This window comes from Erigeron canadensis, chromosome 9, assembly GCF_010389155.1.
Source record: "Erigeron canadensis isolate Cc75 chromosome 9, C_canadensis_v1, whole genome shotgun sequence".
Lineage (NCBI taxonomy): Eukaryota > Viridiplantae > Streptophyta > Magnoliopsida > Asterales > Asteraceae > Erigeron > Erigeron canadensis.
The window spans coordinates 12,808,897-12,827,038 of NC_057769.1; the positions used below are offsets into that span (position 1 = coordinate 12,808,897).

General features: G+C 35.5%; 2 protein-coding genes across 2 annotated transcripts; one reads left to right on the forward strand and one right to left on the reverse strand.

Moving 5' to 3' along the window:
• The first annotated feature begins 8,488 nt into the window (after positions 1-8,488).
• LOC122581811 lies at positions 8,489-15,263 on the forward strand. The gene is made up of 16 exons (XM_043754100.1): positions 8,489-8,692; positions 10,931-11,039; positions 11,146-11,247; positions 11,743-11,778; positions 11,854-11,964; positions 12,138-12,221; positions 12,316-12,434; positions 12,752-12,853; positions 12,948-13,064; positions 13,154-13,219; positions 13,347-13,413; positions 13,765-13,818; positions 14,387-14,476; positions 14,610-14,636; positions 14,769-14,795; positions 14,995-15,263. Exons 2-16 carry the CDS (start codon positions 10,980-10,982, stop codon positions 15,103-15,105), a joined length of 1,173 nt encoding a protein of 390 aa, XP_043610035.1. The 5' UTR covers positions 8,489-8,692; positions 10,931-10,979; the 3' UTR covers positions 15,106-15,263.
• A 55-nt stretch (positions 15,264-15,318) lies between these two features.
• LOC122581812 lies at positions 15,319-17,905 on the reverse strand. The gene is made up of 3 exons (XM_043754101.1): positions 17,506-17,905; positions 16,561-16,855; positions 15,319-16,120 (listed from the first exon to the last, which is right to left on the reverse strand). Exons 1-3 carry the CDS (start codon positions 17,824-17,826, stop codon positions 15,984-15,986), a joined length of 753 nt encoding a protein of 250 aa, XP_043610036.1. The 5' UTR covers positions 17,827-17,905; the 3' UTR covers positions 15,319-15,983.
• Between the last annotated feature and the right edge of the window lie 237 nt (positions 17,906-18,142).

Sequence of the window (18,142 nt, forward strand, 5' to 3'; positions counted from 1 at the left end):
TAGACATTTCTGTATTGTGATCGTTCTTGTCAGCCCGTGTTAGAGTCTAGAACGATCCTGTACTTGAGCTCTAGGACGATCTTGATCACCAAGACCGTCCTGGGGCAGCCCTCTTGTTCCTTGTACTTGCTCGTTGATCTCGTGTTGTGAATGTGATGTGGTTTCGTGGTTTGTGTTTGGGAACCATACATCCTGGGTTACTAATCTTCTAGATTGGTTTCGCTCAAACAAATGTTCTTGATCTATAAGTGATCGTGTATACTGTTCTTGTTCCTGAACCATGGGACGATCCTGTCAGAACCGTCCCATCTCCCTGTAGCTAGGACGATCTTGAACCTAGTACTAATGAGACGATCTTGGTCCTGAGCTAGGCTAGGACAATCTTGGTCATGGTATGCCTTAAAACGATCTTGATTACACTAAAACCTAGGACGATCTTGATTACACTAAAACCTAGGACGATCTTGATTACACTAAACCTAGGACGATCTTGTTCTCAATAAACCCTAGGACGAACCTGATCTTTGTGTGTCTTAAAACGATCTAGTACAACTCTAAAACAATCTTAATCATTAAAGTACGAGTTCTATGAACAACCAAGCTAAGTTCTTAAGGCTAAAGATCATTATTAAAGACATGTTCAACTAATTAACATTATAATTACATGTGTATGAGTTCAAAGACGTTCATAACGAGTCCAGTTCAAGTATTTAAGTTCATTCAAACTTATTTTGAGTCAAAACGTTCAAAGATCATCTAGGGTCAAATCATCAGTTCATCAGGGACATTTCAATGATTAATTAATCACAAGATCTAATATGTGTGTTTATTTATGATCAATGACTTGTATTTAGGCTTCCATCAAGACGTGCTTGGATTTCGATAGATATAACCTATCTATCTCTGTGCTTGTACCATATCACTGTGAGTCTTCATAGCCCCTTTTTACTTAGGTTTTGGGTTGAAAGGAATACTAAACATGCTTTCATATGTGCCGTAAGTGCTTTCATTGCTTATTCTACGGCTACTAGACTACTTCACGATTGATACATACTAGCCATGTCATGTTTATGACTGTGAGTGCACGATTGATATATACTAGCCAGGTACCGTGAGTGCACAATTATACATATTCTCACAATTATGCATCATAGGTAGGTCTCAAGCCAAACCATTCTACTTTATTCGCGTATTCATATCTAATGGCATATAACCTGATTATTCAAACGATAAATGTTTCTTGTGGTTATTCAAGTAAACAATCATGATTTCAAACCTACGAACTCACCAACCTTTGTGTTGACTCTTTTAAGTATTCCTTTCAGGTAACCAAGCAAATCGTGGCTAGGATTGGTAGCATGGGACTCGTAGCAGACTCCAGGCTTAGGATTGGGAGTCTTGCATGCCTTCTTATGTGCTAGTTGGCAATATGCCTAACCATTTCCCCTGCGTGGGAACTTATCTTAAATTTTATTTGAATGCTATGGAATTTATGTTTGTGAACTAAGTTTTGCTTATTTGAACTATGTAATCGACTATGTATGCTTAGTCTATGCACTCATTTAACTTTTCCTAAGTAACATCCATGTGCGCGTGTGCTTTATCTTGCATCCCGAGTTTTCCGCCATAGTCGGGGTGTTAAAAAGACGACGTGATACACTGCTTCAGTTTAGATGTCTACTTCTGACCGCCACCACCGAAGGGGAAGGAACCAGCACCTCAAGCGGTTCAATGTCCCAAGCTTTCATCAACAAACTATAATGTTTGGGTGTTAAGAATGAAAGCAATCATGAAGCTGTACAAGGTATGGGAGTCGATCCATCCAGGAAGCTCCAACGAAGAAAAGAATAACATGGCGGTTGTTCTTATCTTCCAGTCCATACCAGAATCTATGATCATGCAAATAGGTGATCAAGAAAGTCCTAAAACAATATGGAAGACGATTGAGTCTCGCAACATTGGTGCAGATAAAGTTAAGGAAGCACGACTTCAAACTCTTGCAATCGAGTTTGATAATATGAAGATGAAAGAGACAGATTCGATCGATGATTTTGCAGGAAAGTTGCATTGTTTGGCTTCGAGGTCATCATCTTTGGGCGAAGTCATGGAGGAATCAAAGCTTGTTAAAAAGTTTCTCAAAAGTCTCCCTCGTAGTAAGTACATTCATATTGTTGCAACTTTAGAACAAATGTTGGATCTAAAAACTATAAAGTTTGACGATATTGTTGGGAGATTAAAAGCATACGAGGAACGTTTAAAAGAAGATGATGTAGTCGATCCACCCATTGTTGTTCAACAAAACCGAAGCCTCATCTTCTAATAATCGATGTCAGAATCGTGGGTCACGAAGACAAGGAGGAACTCGTGGTCGTGGAGGACGTAGCTCAAATCGACCCAATCATGAAGAAAACTCAAACAAAAACTCAAACAATGAAAACCGTGGGAAAGACAAGAACCGAGATATGTCAAAAATTCAATGCTATAGATGTGACAAGTTCGGGCACTTTGTTTCGCGTTGTCCAGAACGAAAGAGAGATGAAGCACACCTAGCCGAGACTGATGAATCTGATCCTACCTTATTTATGCTAGAAACCATTTAAGAGACGGTGTTTTTGAATGAATCAAAGATGGTACCTAAGAAGTTTGAAACAGAGATCAAAGATGAAGACGACAGGTACATGGACAATGGCGCAAGTAACCATATGACGGGTAATTTATCTTATTTTTCTGAATTAAATAAAAAGGTAGGAGGAAGGGTTAAGTTTGGGGATGATTCATGTGTTCACATATGTGGGAAGGGTTCAATTTTGTTTGAAAGTAAAAACGGGGAACAACGACTCATGGCTGATGTCTATTATATACCAAGTCTCAAAAGCAACATTATTAGTCTGGTCAAACTACAGAAACAGGTCTGAGGTAAACATGAAAGGTGACACACTTGTGTTACGTGATAACCGGGGTAAAGTTCTTATAAATGTGAAAAGAGCGAAAAATAGACTTTACAAAGCAAAATTAAAAGTCAGCAAACCGGTGTGTTTACAAGCAAAGATTGGCGATGAGAGTTGGCTTTGGCACGCAAGACTTGGTCATCTAGATTGGGAATCAATGAATCAAATGGTTAGGAAGAAAATGGTGATTGGAATGCCACCTGTTACACATGAGAAAAAGTTGTGTGAAACATGCTTAGTAGGAAAGCAAACAAAGCAATCTTTTCCTCAAACAGCTTCGTTTAGAGCAACTCGAGCTTTAGAGTTGATCCATGGTGACTTATGTGGACAGATTACTCCTTCCACCATGGAGGGTAATAGGTATGTTTTCGTTTTGATTGATGATTACTCACATTTTATGTGGAGTTTTTTTGTTAAAGGCTAAAAGTGAAGCGTTCGAAGCTTTTAAGCTTTACAAAAGATTGATCGAAAAACAATCTGGTGGAGTCATTAAGACCTTACGAACGGATAGGGGGTGAGTTCACATCACATGAGTTCAGAAGATTCTGTGAAGAAGAAGGCATTAATCGACACCTAACCGCTCCATATTCACCACAACAAAATGGCGTGGTTGAGAAAAGAAATCGCACTTTAATGGAGATGACAAGAAGTATCCTGAAAGCTCAAAGTGTTCCTAATTACATGTGGGGTGAAGCGGTAAGACACTCAACATATATACTAAATCGAGTTACCACGAGAGCCTTGACAGATATAACTCCATATGAGATGTTCAAGAAAAAGAAACCGGACTTGAAATATCTCAAGGTGTTTGGTTGCCTAGCCTATTCGAAAGAAGCAAAACCCGATATGAAGAAACTTGATGATCGGGCAATTTGTTTGGTGTACTTAGGTAGTGAACCAGGCTCTGGGGCATACCGCTTATGCAATCCAAGAACCCGAAATATTGTAGTAAGCCGATGTCGGGATTTTGATGAAACGGCTAGTTGGGATTGGGAAAAACCAAGTGAAGGCGTTCATGAATATGAACCTGGAATGTTTTTGCTCGATTGGAATGGGGTTGTCGAGACAAGAGCTGGTCCTATTGTAGTCGAAGCTGATGAACCAGTAACACCGGAACCCGTAAGCCCACAAGAAAGTCAAGCAAGCAATGACTCGACTTCAAATAATACAAATTCATCACAAAGTCAAACTGAAGATGTTGTGGATGGAAATATTGAACCTGATGTACAAGCCCCAAATCTGTTGCGAAGATCAGATCGGGTTAAGACGAATCCAGCTTGGTTCATCGATTATGTTCTAACAAATGAAATTGAAACTGTTGAACTTTTAATTTGTTGTGCAGGTGAACCTAGTAAATTTGATGAAGCAAATTCACAACCATAATGGAGAAAAGCCATGAAGATTGAAATTGACTCCATAATAAAAAACAAATAGGGTTGAAGTGGTGTACAAAATCAAGCGCAATGCGGATGGTTCAATCAATAAATACAAGGCGAGGCTCGTGGCAAAAGGCTACGTACAAAAACCGGGGGTTGACTTTGATGAGGTATTTGCACCGGTAGCAAGATTAGAGACTGTTCGACTGTTGATTTCTTTAGCCGCGTGTGCGGGTTGGGAAGTACACCATCTTGATGTCAAATCTACATTCTTGCATGGTGAATTAAAAGACCAGGTCTACGTAATGCAACTAGAAGGATTTGTTAAAGCTGATGAAGAAAGGAAGGTTTATAAACTTGCAAAAGCTTTGTATGGTTTAAGGCAAGCACCTCGTGCATGGAATACCAGGCTAGATGGGATCTTGAGAAATATGAAATTTGAACGATGTTCTCAAGAGCAAGCGGTGTACCGAAAGATGTCAGACTCAAGTTTCATTCTTGTAGGGGTCTATGTTGATGATCTCATTGTGACAGGATCGAATATGTCACACATTTTGGAATTCAAAAGAGCTATGTCAAATAAATTTGAGATGTCAGATTTAGGTAAGTTGACTTATTATCTTGGCATAGAAGTAGTTCAAGGCAATGGAAGTATTGTTATCAAGGAAGAAGCTTATGCTCACAAGATTCTTACAGAAACAAAGATGAATACATGCAATCCTACACATGTACCCCTGTTTCCTAATCTAAAGTGGTCAAAAGACAATGATGAAGAGGATGTGGATCCAGCCGAGTTTCGTAAGATTGTAGGTTGCCTTCGTTACCTCTTGCACACCCGACCAGATATGGCATTCGCGGTTGGAATGGTGAGTCGATATATGCAAAGGCCAAAGACGTCACATATGGCTGCAGTGAAACAAATACTTCGTTATCTAAAAGGAACAGTAAGTTACGGGATAAAGTATACGCGAGAAAAGATGGTGTTTTAGTTGGCTAAAGTGATAGTAGTCATAACATAGATGATGATGACGGAAGAAGCACAACAGGTCATATTTTCTATTATGGTTCGTCACCAATAACATGGTGTTCTTCAAAGCAAAACACAGTGGCCCTCTCAAGTTGTGAAGCAGAATACATGGCAGCAAGCGCTGCAGCTTGTCAAGCTGTATATTTACAAAATTTGGTGACTGAACTTACTGGAAAGAAGACATACAAGGTGCCATTAAGAATTGATAACACTTCTGCAATAGCACTTGTAAAGAACCCAGTTTTCCATGGCCGAAGTAAACACATCAAGTCAAGGTATCACTATATCCGAGAATGTGTAGAGAATGAAGACATCGTGGTTGAGCATGTGACGAGCACAACGAGCAGGCATACTCACGAAAGGCCTTGCAAGAGTGAAGTTCCAAGAAATGAGGAAGCTACTTGGAGTTGAAGACCTCCTGTTGCCGATTCAAAAATTAGGGGGTGAATGTTGGATAATTTGTGTAAACGGCCCGAATCGTGTAGGATTATGGGTCGGCCCGCGTAGACTTAAAACATGTTGGTTTTGGGCTTAAGCTGTTAAATAGGGTTCCTTTTATTATTTGGAGGACAAGTCGGTCTCTCCCTATATAATGTCCATAATCGTGTAGGGTTAGGACATACGAGGGATTATTGTAATTAAGTTTTTGAACGAGTTTTCTTAGTTATAATAATTCGTGAGTTTATCCTAAAATTGTGTGATATATCAATTTGTTTTCTTTAATTACCCCCCCCCCCTAACAACACATAACACATTACATCCGCCCCTGCTCCCATCATTATAAGTAGTGGATCGAACTTCGTCAATGACCACCATCAACTGTCCAGCGCCCGATTCCCTTATAATATTGCCAATGTAACCTTCAATCAACCACGTTGGTTTGATTCATTGATCGTATTGTTGAACAAACAAATCAAAATCAAAATTCACCTGGTAAGAATTTAAGACCTTCAAACGAGGTTCGTCAACTTGAAGCCAAACTAGAAACAAAAGCTTCTCGACGTTTTTGTTAATGCATGTATCAAACAGAACTAATTATTTTTGGCTTTAAGATGAAGTTTTGTAAGTATTTTGTTTGCCGCTAACATGCGCTAACTTGAATACTTAATATTAAATTAGAAATATATCGCAAACTTGATACTTGTAATTTTCTTCTTCGTCGAGTAATCTGAAATGCACGTATGTTTAAGGATTAAAAAAATAAACAATATACAACATGTACAACTTAAAAGTTAAAACTCCATAACATAATTGAAATTTTTTTTGGCTTTCAGATCAATAAGAGGCACTGAAAAAAAGAAAAGAAAAAGAAGTAAATGTTTCCAAGCGAGGGGTGGGGTATAGAATTTGAAAACTAAAATTTGTATGAAAACTAGAAAACTCTGTAATCTGAATTTAACACAATGTGTTTTTAATTTTTTTTAGAAAACACATTATGTTAAGTTCATGTCACAGTACGTGTGTTTGACCACATGGACCAATCTTGCAATTAACTCTTGATAATACATATCATCCTTTATATTTATCTTTTTTTCTTTATACATACTAAAAGACTACTGATTTAACCATTTATTAAACTACAAAACTTAATTAACCGCTAAAATTGTAGAACATAGACAAAGAAAATATATATTATTGATAATAATTGTAAAAAAAGTCTTATTAATTTAGCTATTTTTTTTATAATCTATCACTAAATTAAACTTTTTAATTTTTTCCATTAAAGAATAAATTTTACTAAAATTTAATTAGTTATTAACACTTTTTTGCTTTACATAATTATTAATTGTTAAATTACTAAAAATATATTTCCACGTACTATAAAATACAAAGTATATTACTCGATATATATCTAAAATATATTTTAAAAAAATCTGTTAGCGTTTATATTAAAAAAATAAACTTTCGCATATGTTTATTAATTAATATTTATAAATCAACCAACGACATAAACGTTTAATAGTTACATAGAGATCTAAAATACCATATATGACATTTATATTATTCAGACAAGTTTTTTTTTTAAATATCTAATTCTTAACGTAGAATATCTTAGTTCTTAACCTTAAATAATACTCCACCGTCTCATTTTAATTGTCCTATTTTGACTGGTCAAGTCTTTTTTCTTACGACTTTGACCGTAAATATCTTTGTTTGTGCTATATATTAGTTGATGAAAGTTATATTAATGAAAAGTAAATTTAAAACTCAATGAATTCGTATATGTTATATCAAGTGTTATATAGCACAAACAAAGATATTAACGGTCAAAGTTAGAAGAAAAAGACTTAGAAAGTCAAATTAAAACACTTAATATGGAACAGAGAGAGTAATAAAAGTTAATATATCAATTAGTTTCAAAAGATAAATTAAAATTTTATATTGCAATCTTTTATTTATTTAAATGAGTTCTTAATGTGTCATTTGCTAGATTGGTCTATGTGGTTTTTTCATTTTAACAATGAGGGTCACTTTTTCGAGTTCACTAGCAAGGGGGGGGGGGGGGGGCTAATGGGCTATACAAAAAGACAATATTGCCCCTGCACGTGATGGCCACGTGGAGACTTGACGGCATCTGCTAACGGTTCCATTTAAAAGGGATCAATCTTGCAAAAAATTCTTAAAATAGGGACCCTCATTTCAACGGTACTCAAAAAAGAACTCCCATTACTAAAGTGTGTAAATCACATAAACCAATCTTGCAATTAACTCTATTTATTATTCATTTAAGATATTTATATATCTATTCTTGAAATACAAATATGTTTGATATAAGATAATAGGTTTTGCATTAAAATTTAGATTTTTTAAAAGTTTTATATAAATATTTATAATTTGAAAGTATTTCATTTATGCAAAAGTAAATGATAAAAATATACATAAATTGTAGACATTATAATCTTTAACATTGAGAAACAATATTTAGATTCAAAAGATATAAAATGAATATACAAACACATGACTAAAGCTATACAAAATACCTTAAGAAAAAAATCTATACAAATTGAATATAAACACATGACTAAAAACATTCTTGAAACAGAAAACTTCTCTAGAAGTAAATCAAATTAAATTAAAAATCTCAATTAAATTAAACTACTCGTAATTACTTAAAAAACGTGCCAAATATTCCTCCGACACAAACACACACACACACATACTCTCTTTCTGTGTGTGTTTGACAAAACACGCGCCAGTCAAAACCCCCGGTTTCATTAGTTTCATTCGATCAGATCAAAAGAGCGGTCAGTAGTCTGATAGCCGGAAAACTTCCGTTTCTAATCGGAGCACATTGCCGGAGGAAACTTTTCTGAGCTGATTATTATTATTCTATCGATCAGGTCCCTTTATCTTTCAAATCTTTTCTAATTAAGACATTTTTAATCATTTTTAAACATGTGAGTCTTGGGTTTAAGATCTGTTGATTTATTCACATTATACATGTGTGTGGTATCATACTTTGTTGTTCGTTTCTTTTAGATCGATGATTATATATAGATACGAGTAATGATTAGTACGCGTGTCTCACATAAGTGTCACACGAATAGTGTGTGGTTGCAATGAGATTTTTTTTTTTCTTCATATGTGCATGATAAATGTGATATATTGTTAAATGAGTTTGATTTGTTCTTGAAAACATATAAACAAACATGTGTTCTTTAGTTTATTTTTTAGGTTGTATACAGTGGCGAAGCTAGAAACTTTTGAGTGGGGGGTCGGGATCTAATTTTTTTTTCCTAACGCTATTTTTCAGGTAATATGTTCGGGTCAGGTAAAAAATTAGATACTATTATTATAAAAAAAAGTTTCAATCACGGGAAAACTAAAAATTTGTCCAAGACAAGTAAACATTAAGAAGGAGACAAACGGTTGGTACCTGGTTCGATTCACTGAAGAAATTAGAGTTCAGTCTTTCGACCTTTAAGAACCTTGAATTCAGTGGGCTAAATTTTTAATTAAGTAATGAGTTTTAGTTTGGGCTAAGTATTTTTGTTGGCTTATGTAAAATGTAATGGATCAATTTTATTGCTTAGTATATAAAAAAAATTTCACAATTAAGACGGGGGGTCGAAACCGAGTATATCGAAATTTTTCTACACGAAAACAATATACCCCCTACATCGCAAAAAAAATTTCGGGGGGTCGGGCGCCCCTCCCGGCCCCTATGTAGCTACGCCCTTGGTTGTATATTGCTAGCATATTGCTCGTATTAGTATTTTATTGTTATGATAGGACTTAATTAACTTGTACTTGATACGAGTCATGAGGTAAAGAGGAAATAAATTAACCCGTAGAAGTTAATTTGAGCCCTGAACCAAGTAGTAGGGGGTCAAGGGGGCCACGACTTTGCATGGTCTTCAGGGTAGCGCCCCTTGTGGTAGTCTCATCGGTCAATCAGCTAGTGGGGTTAAGGGAAACACTCTTGCCGTGTTAAGGGAAGATCCTCGAAACCTCAAGGAAAGTTACATATATATTTAGTATGGAAACTGGCAAGTCTTGACTCTTGACTCTTGTGATGAATATAATCAGCGAGCACGATGATATAACCATGTTTGTTAGCCAGCACGTTGATCGTGACCATGCTGATTTCAGACTCTTAAGAGCAGTTATCGTTGTATAAATTTTAAATATAGGAAACCACTTTTGGACATTCTTTGCAGAAATTTTGGGTGGTCTTTATATATGTATGTGTCTGTGTGTGTGTGTAATACAAACATGAATTTTGAACTCTTTGGCAACCAGGTTCTTCACTTCATGGCCAAAGTAAGATTTGATGTGATGGGGGTTGAAGGTTTTTCTTCAAGTCATTTAGTGTTTAGGATATCTATAGCTGCGGTTACGAGTAGCTGAATAAGCAGTACTTACTACAATATTTATCACTTCTATAATGTATGTTTACCTGATTAGGTCTTTATAAGTATCCAAGTGTATTTGAACCAGGTAATGAAATACTGACTTTATGGTCACTTAGCTACATTTCAGGATTTGAGTTTCAACATGTATAAGCTCTGTAGAAGGATCTTTTCATATTTAGTTTGTTATGCTTGAATGTTACATAGATCAAAGGAACACTCCAGATTTATATGCCTAAGCATAACCTTGATTATTGTTGCTCCATATAATGTTTAAGGCGAGATTGAAATACCTAAATTTGCCCCAGTTTGTTAGAAAAATGGTCGCACTATTGTAGCGCAAAATAATGTTGGAGAATGCTTGAATTCTTTTGAGGCTTCATTTGGCATTTCACCGTAGCTTAATTTAACTTATGCTGGTTAAACGACATTAGTTGGGTGTTCATGCTGGAAGGTTCTATAGTTTTGGGGCATTTTATGGGGTAAGGGTATCCTTGAGATGTTTCCTATCTCTATGTTACAGTTTCCATAATGATATTTGTTGAACATGTGGAAATGGCTTCTATAAGAGTAGAATTTACTCTAGTGCTCTACTGATCATTGTTATGGTGTGAATATATATATATATATTTATATAGTTCTAGGCTGACCAGCTACATTATGCATTCTCTTTGGTTTCTTTTGTTTCTCTACGATTGAGTATGAACATTTTTTTCATTTTAACAGAAGCAGTATGGTACAAAGACGTATATAGAATTATAAACAGCAGCTGTTGATGAGAGAAGCTAAATCATGGAGGAATCTATTGACGAAAAGAAGGCTTTATATTGATTGGGTAAAGTTTTATGTTACTGTAGACTTGTTGTCATGTCCAGTTTCATTATAATAATTTTATTTTAGTTAACATTTGTAAGTATGTTTAATGAATTCTAATTATGTAGGGACTTTATGGAATCAATATGAAACCGCTCTTGGGGGCTGCCTGTATCATAATGCTGTATTTTGTATATAGAATCACAAATTATCAGTATCTGCAAACAGAGGTAAACGCCACAATTGATTGGATTATGTAGGACAGTTAGCATGGGTAAAGAATATGAATTTGCATGGTTTATGCGACAACCAAAGTAGAAAGTTTGATGCTGCTTTAACTACAAAGTAACTACAAAGTAACTCAGATAAAAATGATACATATGTCAACGAAAGGCAATTCAGGTATTCACTTGACAGTTTTTGACTGAATACTGGAAATAAAAGTGTTAGTTGATGTTTGCTTTAAGGGGTTGGATTTGAATAAACCCATACAAAAGCTGTCCTCTTTCTCGCTCTTATAACGTTCTTTTAAATATATACCAATTTCCAATGCCACTTACACATGGTTTTCATTTTGCGTGATCAAAACATGTTCCTATGTTATACTCCGTATCTCTTACTTTGCAATTAATTGGTAGACTTTCTGTAAGAAGCTTCAGCTAAAAGTTTCAATCTTACTACGTGCATTACTTCACTAATATGAATCTTCTGTTTTGTCTCATCAGTTGGACTCGAGATTGGATTCACTCTATACCTCAAAGGTAGATTTTAGAAGTTAATCAAATCATGTTGAAAAGTTAGCATGGAATTAATGTGCTTGCGGTGCTTTTCTATAGGAATATGCAATAGCATCGACAAGCTTGAAGGGTTTACCTCATGGTATTATTGAAGCTAAATCCGACTTGGAATTAAAGCCTTTATGGTCAACAAGTAGTTCAAGGTTGAAGGTTAGACACACTTGATTGATTATATTGGTTATCTATACTTGGTTGAATTATTAAATCTAAGTTCTAACGCATATCTTCTTATTTTTGTTCGTACTCTATCTGTTTTCCTTGTTGTACAAAATATTATTTTTATGTCCCCGTTTTGTTAATCAGCCGATTGTTATGTTCTGAAGGGTGAGCGTTCCAGTACACATAACTTGCTAGCAGTTCCAGTGGGTCTCAAACAAAAGCGTAATGTTAATACTATTGTTCAAAAGGTACCATGATTACTTAACGTCTAATATGCAGTATCTCTGTGTATCTTTTGATGTTATGATGGTAAATTATGTTGTAGTAACACCTGTCTTTCAGTTTCTTAGAGAAAATTTTACGGTTATCTTATTCCATTATGACGGAAAGGTCGATGGCTGGCGTGATCTTCAGTGGAATAACAAGGTTATACATATTGTAGCTCAGAACCAAACAAAGTGGTAAGGTCATTGATAAATTATTTCTTTATAACATACAAAATTTTTGGCAAACACTTCTTAGCGGGTAGGCATAACATGACGTTACCCATTTTTACCCATGTATAGATTTATCTGTTTTGACACGTTACCCTATCCGTTTGACCCATGCAGTTTGCCACCTCCATCTAATAATTTCATGCATAAACTCTTCCTTTTCTTTTTGGCTTCTGTTATGATATGAACTTTTACAGAGAATTCAAAAACAGAAAATCGCTGATGTAATTTACTATTTATATGTTACCACTCACTCTTTAATTTCTACAGTAATAATATCTCAGGTGGTTTGCAAAACGGTTTCTGCATCCAGCTGCTGTTTCAATTTATGATTACATATTCCTCTGGGATGAAGACCTAGGAGTGCAACATTTTAATCCCAGAAGGTTGGTGTCACCCGTTATATCATCTCTTCCGCTTTGAGTATTTTAATTTGTTTGCTCTCTCGTATACTTATCCGATTGTTATTCAAGTTTACAGGTACTTGAGTATTGTTAAAGCAGAAGGATTGGAGATATCACAGCCAGCTTTAGATCCAAATTCGACGGATATACATCATCGGATCACTATACGGAAGAGAACAAATAAGTTTCATAGGTGAATGAGTTGGCTACTAGTAAGTTATCTAATTTATAATATTTTTCTAATTGATTTTTGACTGAAAATGCCATTTTATTTTTTTCCAGGAGAGTGTATGACAGCAGGGGCAGTGTGAAATGTTCAGATGATAGTGAGGGGCCACCATGTTCTGGGTAAGGTGGCATATTATATGAAACAATCATAACTATGTACAAGGAATCTCATTAATTTTAGTAGCTCACCTGTTAGTTGGAGTAGAATTTTGTTAAAGGATTTCTATATGGTTCTTGAAATTTGCAGATTTGTAGAAGGAATGGCTCCAGTTTTCTCCAGAGCCGCCTGGTATTGTGCTTGGCATCTTATCCAGGTAAGTGGTACGACTATATGTGACCTCATATTCTAAGATACTAATTCAGTGCTTGACAAAGTTCACCTTATGTTGTTTTCTTCTCTTTTTGTTGAGATGGAAAATTTATATTGTGGGTCCTTCTTCATGGAATCGTCTATACTGTCAATACTCATTGTTGCTTGCATATGCTAGATTTTAGTAATATGTTGCTAGTGTTTCTTCCATGTGGATAAAATACTGTAATGCGTTACTGGTATAAGATATCATATTCTTCACTTTTCCACTCACAAGTCCCGACAAGTATTTTTAGTCTTGTTTATACAATTGTTAAACAGTTCATCTGTCTTACAGATTTCTGTTTACTTTCAGAATGACCTTGTTCATGGATGGGGAATGGATATGAAACTTGGGTATTGTGCACAGGTGAGTTTATCTTGTAATAAAAAAACTAATTTAAATTCAAAATGTTTAAATATCTTCTTTATATAATTTTTCCACTGTTTTAAGTTCCAAAACTTTTCTACTCTTCATTGTGAGACTTCTTTTTTCATACTTCTAATTTTTTTCTTTTTCCATCTCACAGAAAACAATTGTTTACCTATTTGATGTATGATACTGCTAAAAGTTTTAGAACTGTTAAATCTATTTATTTTGTATTTAGTTACAATTTTGTAAGGATTACCGACTCACTGTAATGCACCAGATCGTGGTAAAGAACTAGAATCGAGAACCAAACTGCACACAACCTTATTTTATTTTATTTTTATCTTATTGAGTTTTACTTTTTTTCTAAGTTATTCTTTAATTGCTATAGAAGTTGAGGTGAAGGCATGAATTGGTCAAGTAGTTTCTTTTGGAGTTTGGACCTAATCCAAAAACTAAACTGTTCAGTTTGGATTCACCTGACCAAATAATGCACTCTAGTACCAATCAGTTTTACAGAATATGAATTCTAATTAGTTTCAAAACGGACTAATTATTTCCATTTAAGGGGGACCGCTCGAAGAAGGTGGGAGTTGTTGATAGCGAATATATTGTTCACCAGGGAACACAAACATTGGGCGGGGCATCTGCTAAAAAGGTTATCCAGTTACAGTTGATGTTCTTTATTAGTTTATTTTACTTCCAGTTATTCGACAGTTTTGGCATATGGTTGAACTGTTGATTACAATACTTGGTTCTGTCCATTAATCAAAAAACTTATATTTTTGCAGACCTCTGATAGTGTGGAGTTGTTGAAGGTAATATTTCCTTTCCTTCCATGCAAATGGTTATCCCCTTTGTTCAACTAGCTTTTAAATTAATATATTTCGGTTTACTGCGTTGGTTAATTTCATTTGTACTAATGGTTTCACTGCCTCTCTTTTCTGCAGAAACATGCTGTTGATGTGCGAGCTGAAGTGAGTCGCTAAATTCTTTATAACATTCCAAATATGTAGTTTAAATTCACACACACATGCAAGTATATATACATGTATACGTACTAACATCAAATATATACATGTATGCAATGTATATTTGTAGCATCTGTTTTGTGTGTGTGTAAAGGAGTAGTTTGATTGCAACTAAATATTTGTAATGATGTACTGTTGGTGGCAGATAAGGAGGCAATCGACAACCGAGCTTCAAATATTTAAACAGAGATGGGAGAAGGCAGTGAAAGAAGACACAGCCTGGGTGGATCCATTCTATAGAAGAAAACAGAGATGAACCTCGAGTCATTGACTCGGGAGCTAGTTTTGACCGTGTGGTTTGTTTAGGTTAGTGTAGATTAGTAACATTATATGACATGAAAAATACAATATTTCTTGCACTTGAAATGCTGGTAGCATGATCAATGTGAAGCTCATTTCATATCATCACACAAACTCAGGTGTTTGAAAACTAAATTATTAGTTGGACATGTGAGTAATGAATGAGTCTAGGTCACCTATTTGGAAACTAGGTTATTAGTTGGACATCTGCCTTCGACTACTTTGACCTTATTTTTTTATTTTTTATTTTTTTGGAAGATCAGCTTAGAACATTGGTCGACTAATGTCCATGATGAGTATAGGATCACTGTCAAATCTCTCATACGTACTTTTATGAATACCACCATACCGGGCACTGAAGTGATTCCCTCTTTGTTCCAAGGTCCCAAATATTTAACTTCACTTTGTGCTCTTGGCCATCTGTAGACTTCATACATCATCTTGTTCGAATCTCTCTTTGTTCTCATCTTCATGTCTTCTTTTGTGCTGGGAGTTGGGACAAGTCCCAATTTTAAATCAGGTAAAAAGGATAATTTCTGGTAGTACCTTCCAAGATTGTCATGCTAGTGACTTCTTGATTCCAAGCAGATCCATATTCGAATTCATTAGTCCAAGATCGAGGACATCAACTATATAAGGCTGCAACTGTCTATGAAGCACGCCACAAGTAAATTGTGCAACACCCAAATCTGAAGCAGCTAGTCCAAGAAGTTAGATTTCTTGCAAGTAGCATATATATACATACTTGAAAGATAGAAGTACCCATTCTTCAGAACCATGACATTCCATTGTACACACATTATATTTTCATGTTTTTTACAAGAAGAAGAATGGTTATGCGAACCCAATTGTTTTATCCAATATCCAAAGGGCAAGAGACAACTGAATTGCAAAGACCGTGTTGATAGATGTCCTATCTAACATGAACCCGTATACTGTAATCCCAGTTTCATTGTTCTCAAAATATGTCACTGCAATACACCATCAACCATGGTTCAGAAATCAGAATCAAGTTTTGTAATCTTAGTAGAGGTAACAATCTCGACCCGCTTTGAGTATATGGGTTGGTTTGGGTGATAGGTTAGTCTCTGATGGGTCAAGTTGAGTAAAACAACAAACTATAGCTAACAAGCCTAACTTTGAAACAAAAAAAAAAAGCCTAACTTTGAAACAGGTCAATTGAGTCAATGTTTTAAGTGTATTGAAAGTACATAAAAGTATTTATACAAATTAAACAGTGTTCCGTAAAGTTTATAGCTGCTTGAGGGCTCGAGTCAACCCACACTAAACATTGTGTCATTGCCCATTTTGACTCTAATTAACTTTGAGTATTGACCCGTTACCCAACCCGCTCACCAACCCAATTTGCTCCCTCTAAACCAAAGGTCCCTGATAATTAAACAAAACTCACCTAAAGCTTGTCTTTGCTGGTATGAGGCAGTATGCTTATAAACTGGAATGAGCTTTGTATTGTCTAGTTCGTCGTCATCATCTGCTATCTCATTTTCTAAACCCATATCAACTATTGATGGAATAACGCTAGGCCTCCGAGTCTCATCAGTTATGCTCATGTCAGAGAGGGATTCCATGGTTGCACATACATGCCATTTGGTCACCAAGCTTGTCAATGATTGAGCTTTGTGTGTGATCTTTGCTGCACTGCGTTGGCATATATATAAACCAAGCACAAGTGTAACAGAGCATAGCTGCAGTAGGCAACAGTCACTAAACTGACACTAATATATTGGGCCAAATTGCACTTAATTGGTCTAAGGCGTTATTTTATTACAGAAAACTCAACAAGTATTTATAGATTGGTGTCCCGCTTTGAAAAGATTATAAAGAAGAAAAGAAGGGATAACCAACCCATTATCTGCCCCAACTGACTGATGAGTCCCACGACCAACATAAGAGTAGACAAATACTGGTAGAAAAATAAGAGTAAGACAATATAAGATGTGTTCTAACATAGTCATTAGGTAACATGTCAAAACCGGTCACGTAGTAGGTTGACCCATATTTTAAAAATAATTAGTGTATCAATCCAAAGTTCCAAACATTATAACTGTTTCAGTTATATTTTAATTTTCTAAATAACATAATTAGAAAGTTCCACACATTGCAAATAGATTTCAGGCTGCATTTCAAACCGTTTGACATGTTTCGCGCTAGTGATACAAAGATCACCCTATCGACAAATTCATAAGTAAATGGGGTGAAATTATCATCTCTGGAGACGGTTTGTGCTACTTGGGCGTCGTCTGATGTTTCACATACGTTTTTTTTATCACTTTATTTACTTTGACAAATATGTCTTCGACTCTACTAAATAAAAAGAAGAGAAAGAGGGATTTACTGCAAGTTCACCAGAAGTAGATATATTGACAATTGAACCCTCCACGGTTGTAACAAGCAAAGATGCAAACTGGCTGGCTGTGACTAGTATCAATGTCAATAGAATGAATACGCGAAACCTATGACTTATAACATGAAGGTTTCTTTTGATGGTGAGGTGTTGAATCAATATAGGACGCACATCAGATAGTTTGTCAAGCATTTGAGCAAAATCTTCTAGCCTAAGTATTTGTAAAGAACACGTAAGTTTGAAGAGAACGGAAACAAGCAAGAATAATGATGTACGGTATAACCATGAGCTCATGTGCATCAAACATCCCATTGCATGACTTAGGTAAAGGTTGTAAAAGTATGGTATTCGGGTCCCTCCTGATACGAACCACCATATGTTGTAAACGCTATCGGCAACAAAACATGGAAGGATGATAGTACAGAGGAGTATTGTAGATCTCTGCATTAGGTGACAACCATGTTGTGTATATGTTAGTCAATTCCTAACACAATTATAGAGATTTATATCTTAAGTATGAGAGTGATATATATTGTGTTATAAATTCTATTAAAGAACATCATATTATTGTCTAATGAAAATAACAACCATTGTCTATGCATTTAGAAATGACTGTACATATGAAAAA

Excerpts from the sequence above, each read along its gene's own strand:
- LOC122581812 (XM_043754101.1), bottom strand. The coding sequence starts at position 17,826 with ATGGGATGTTTGATGCACATGAGCTCATGGTTATACCGTACATCATTA. Across the intron at positions 16,856-17,505 it reads CTACTTCTGGTGAACTTGCA|CTATGCTCTGTTACACTTGT; the intron begins GTAAATCCCTCT and ends TGCCTACTGCAG. Across the intron at positions 16,121-16,560 it reads CCAGCAAAGACAAGCTTTAG|TGACATATTTTGAGAACAAT; the intron begins GTGAGTTTTGTT and ends GGTGTATTGCAG.
- LOC122581811 (XM_043754100.1), top strand. The coding sequence starts at position 10,980 with ATGAGAGAAGCTAAATCATGGAGGAATCTATTGACGAAAAGAAGGCTT. Across the intron at positions 12,222-12,315 it reads TTAATACTATTGTTCAAAAG|TTTCTTAGAGAAAATTTTAC; the intron begins GTACCATGATTA and ends CCTGTCTTTCAG. Across the intron at positions 13,414-13,764 it reads GTGCTTGGCATCTTATCCAG|AATGACCTTGTTCATGGATG; the intron begins GTAAGTGGTACG and ends GTTTACTTTCAG.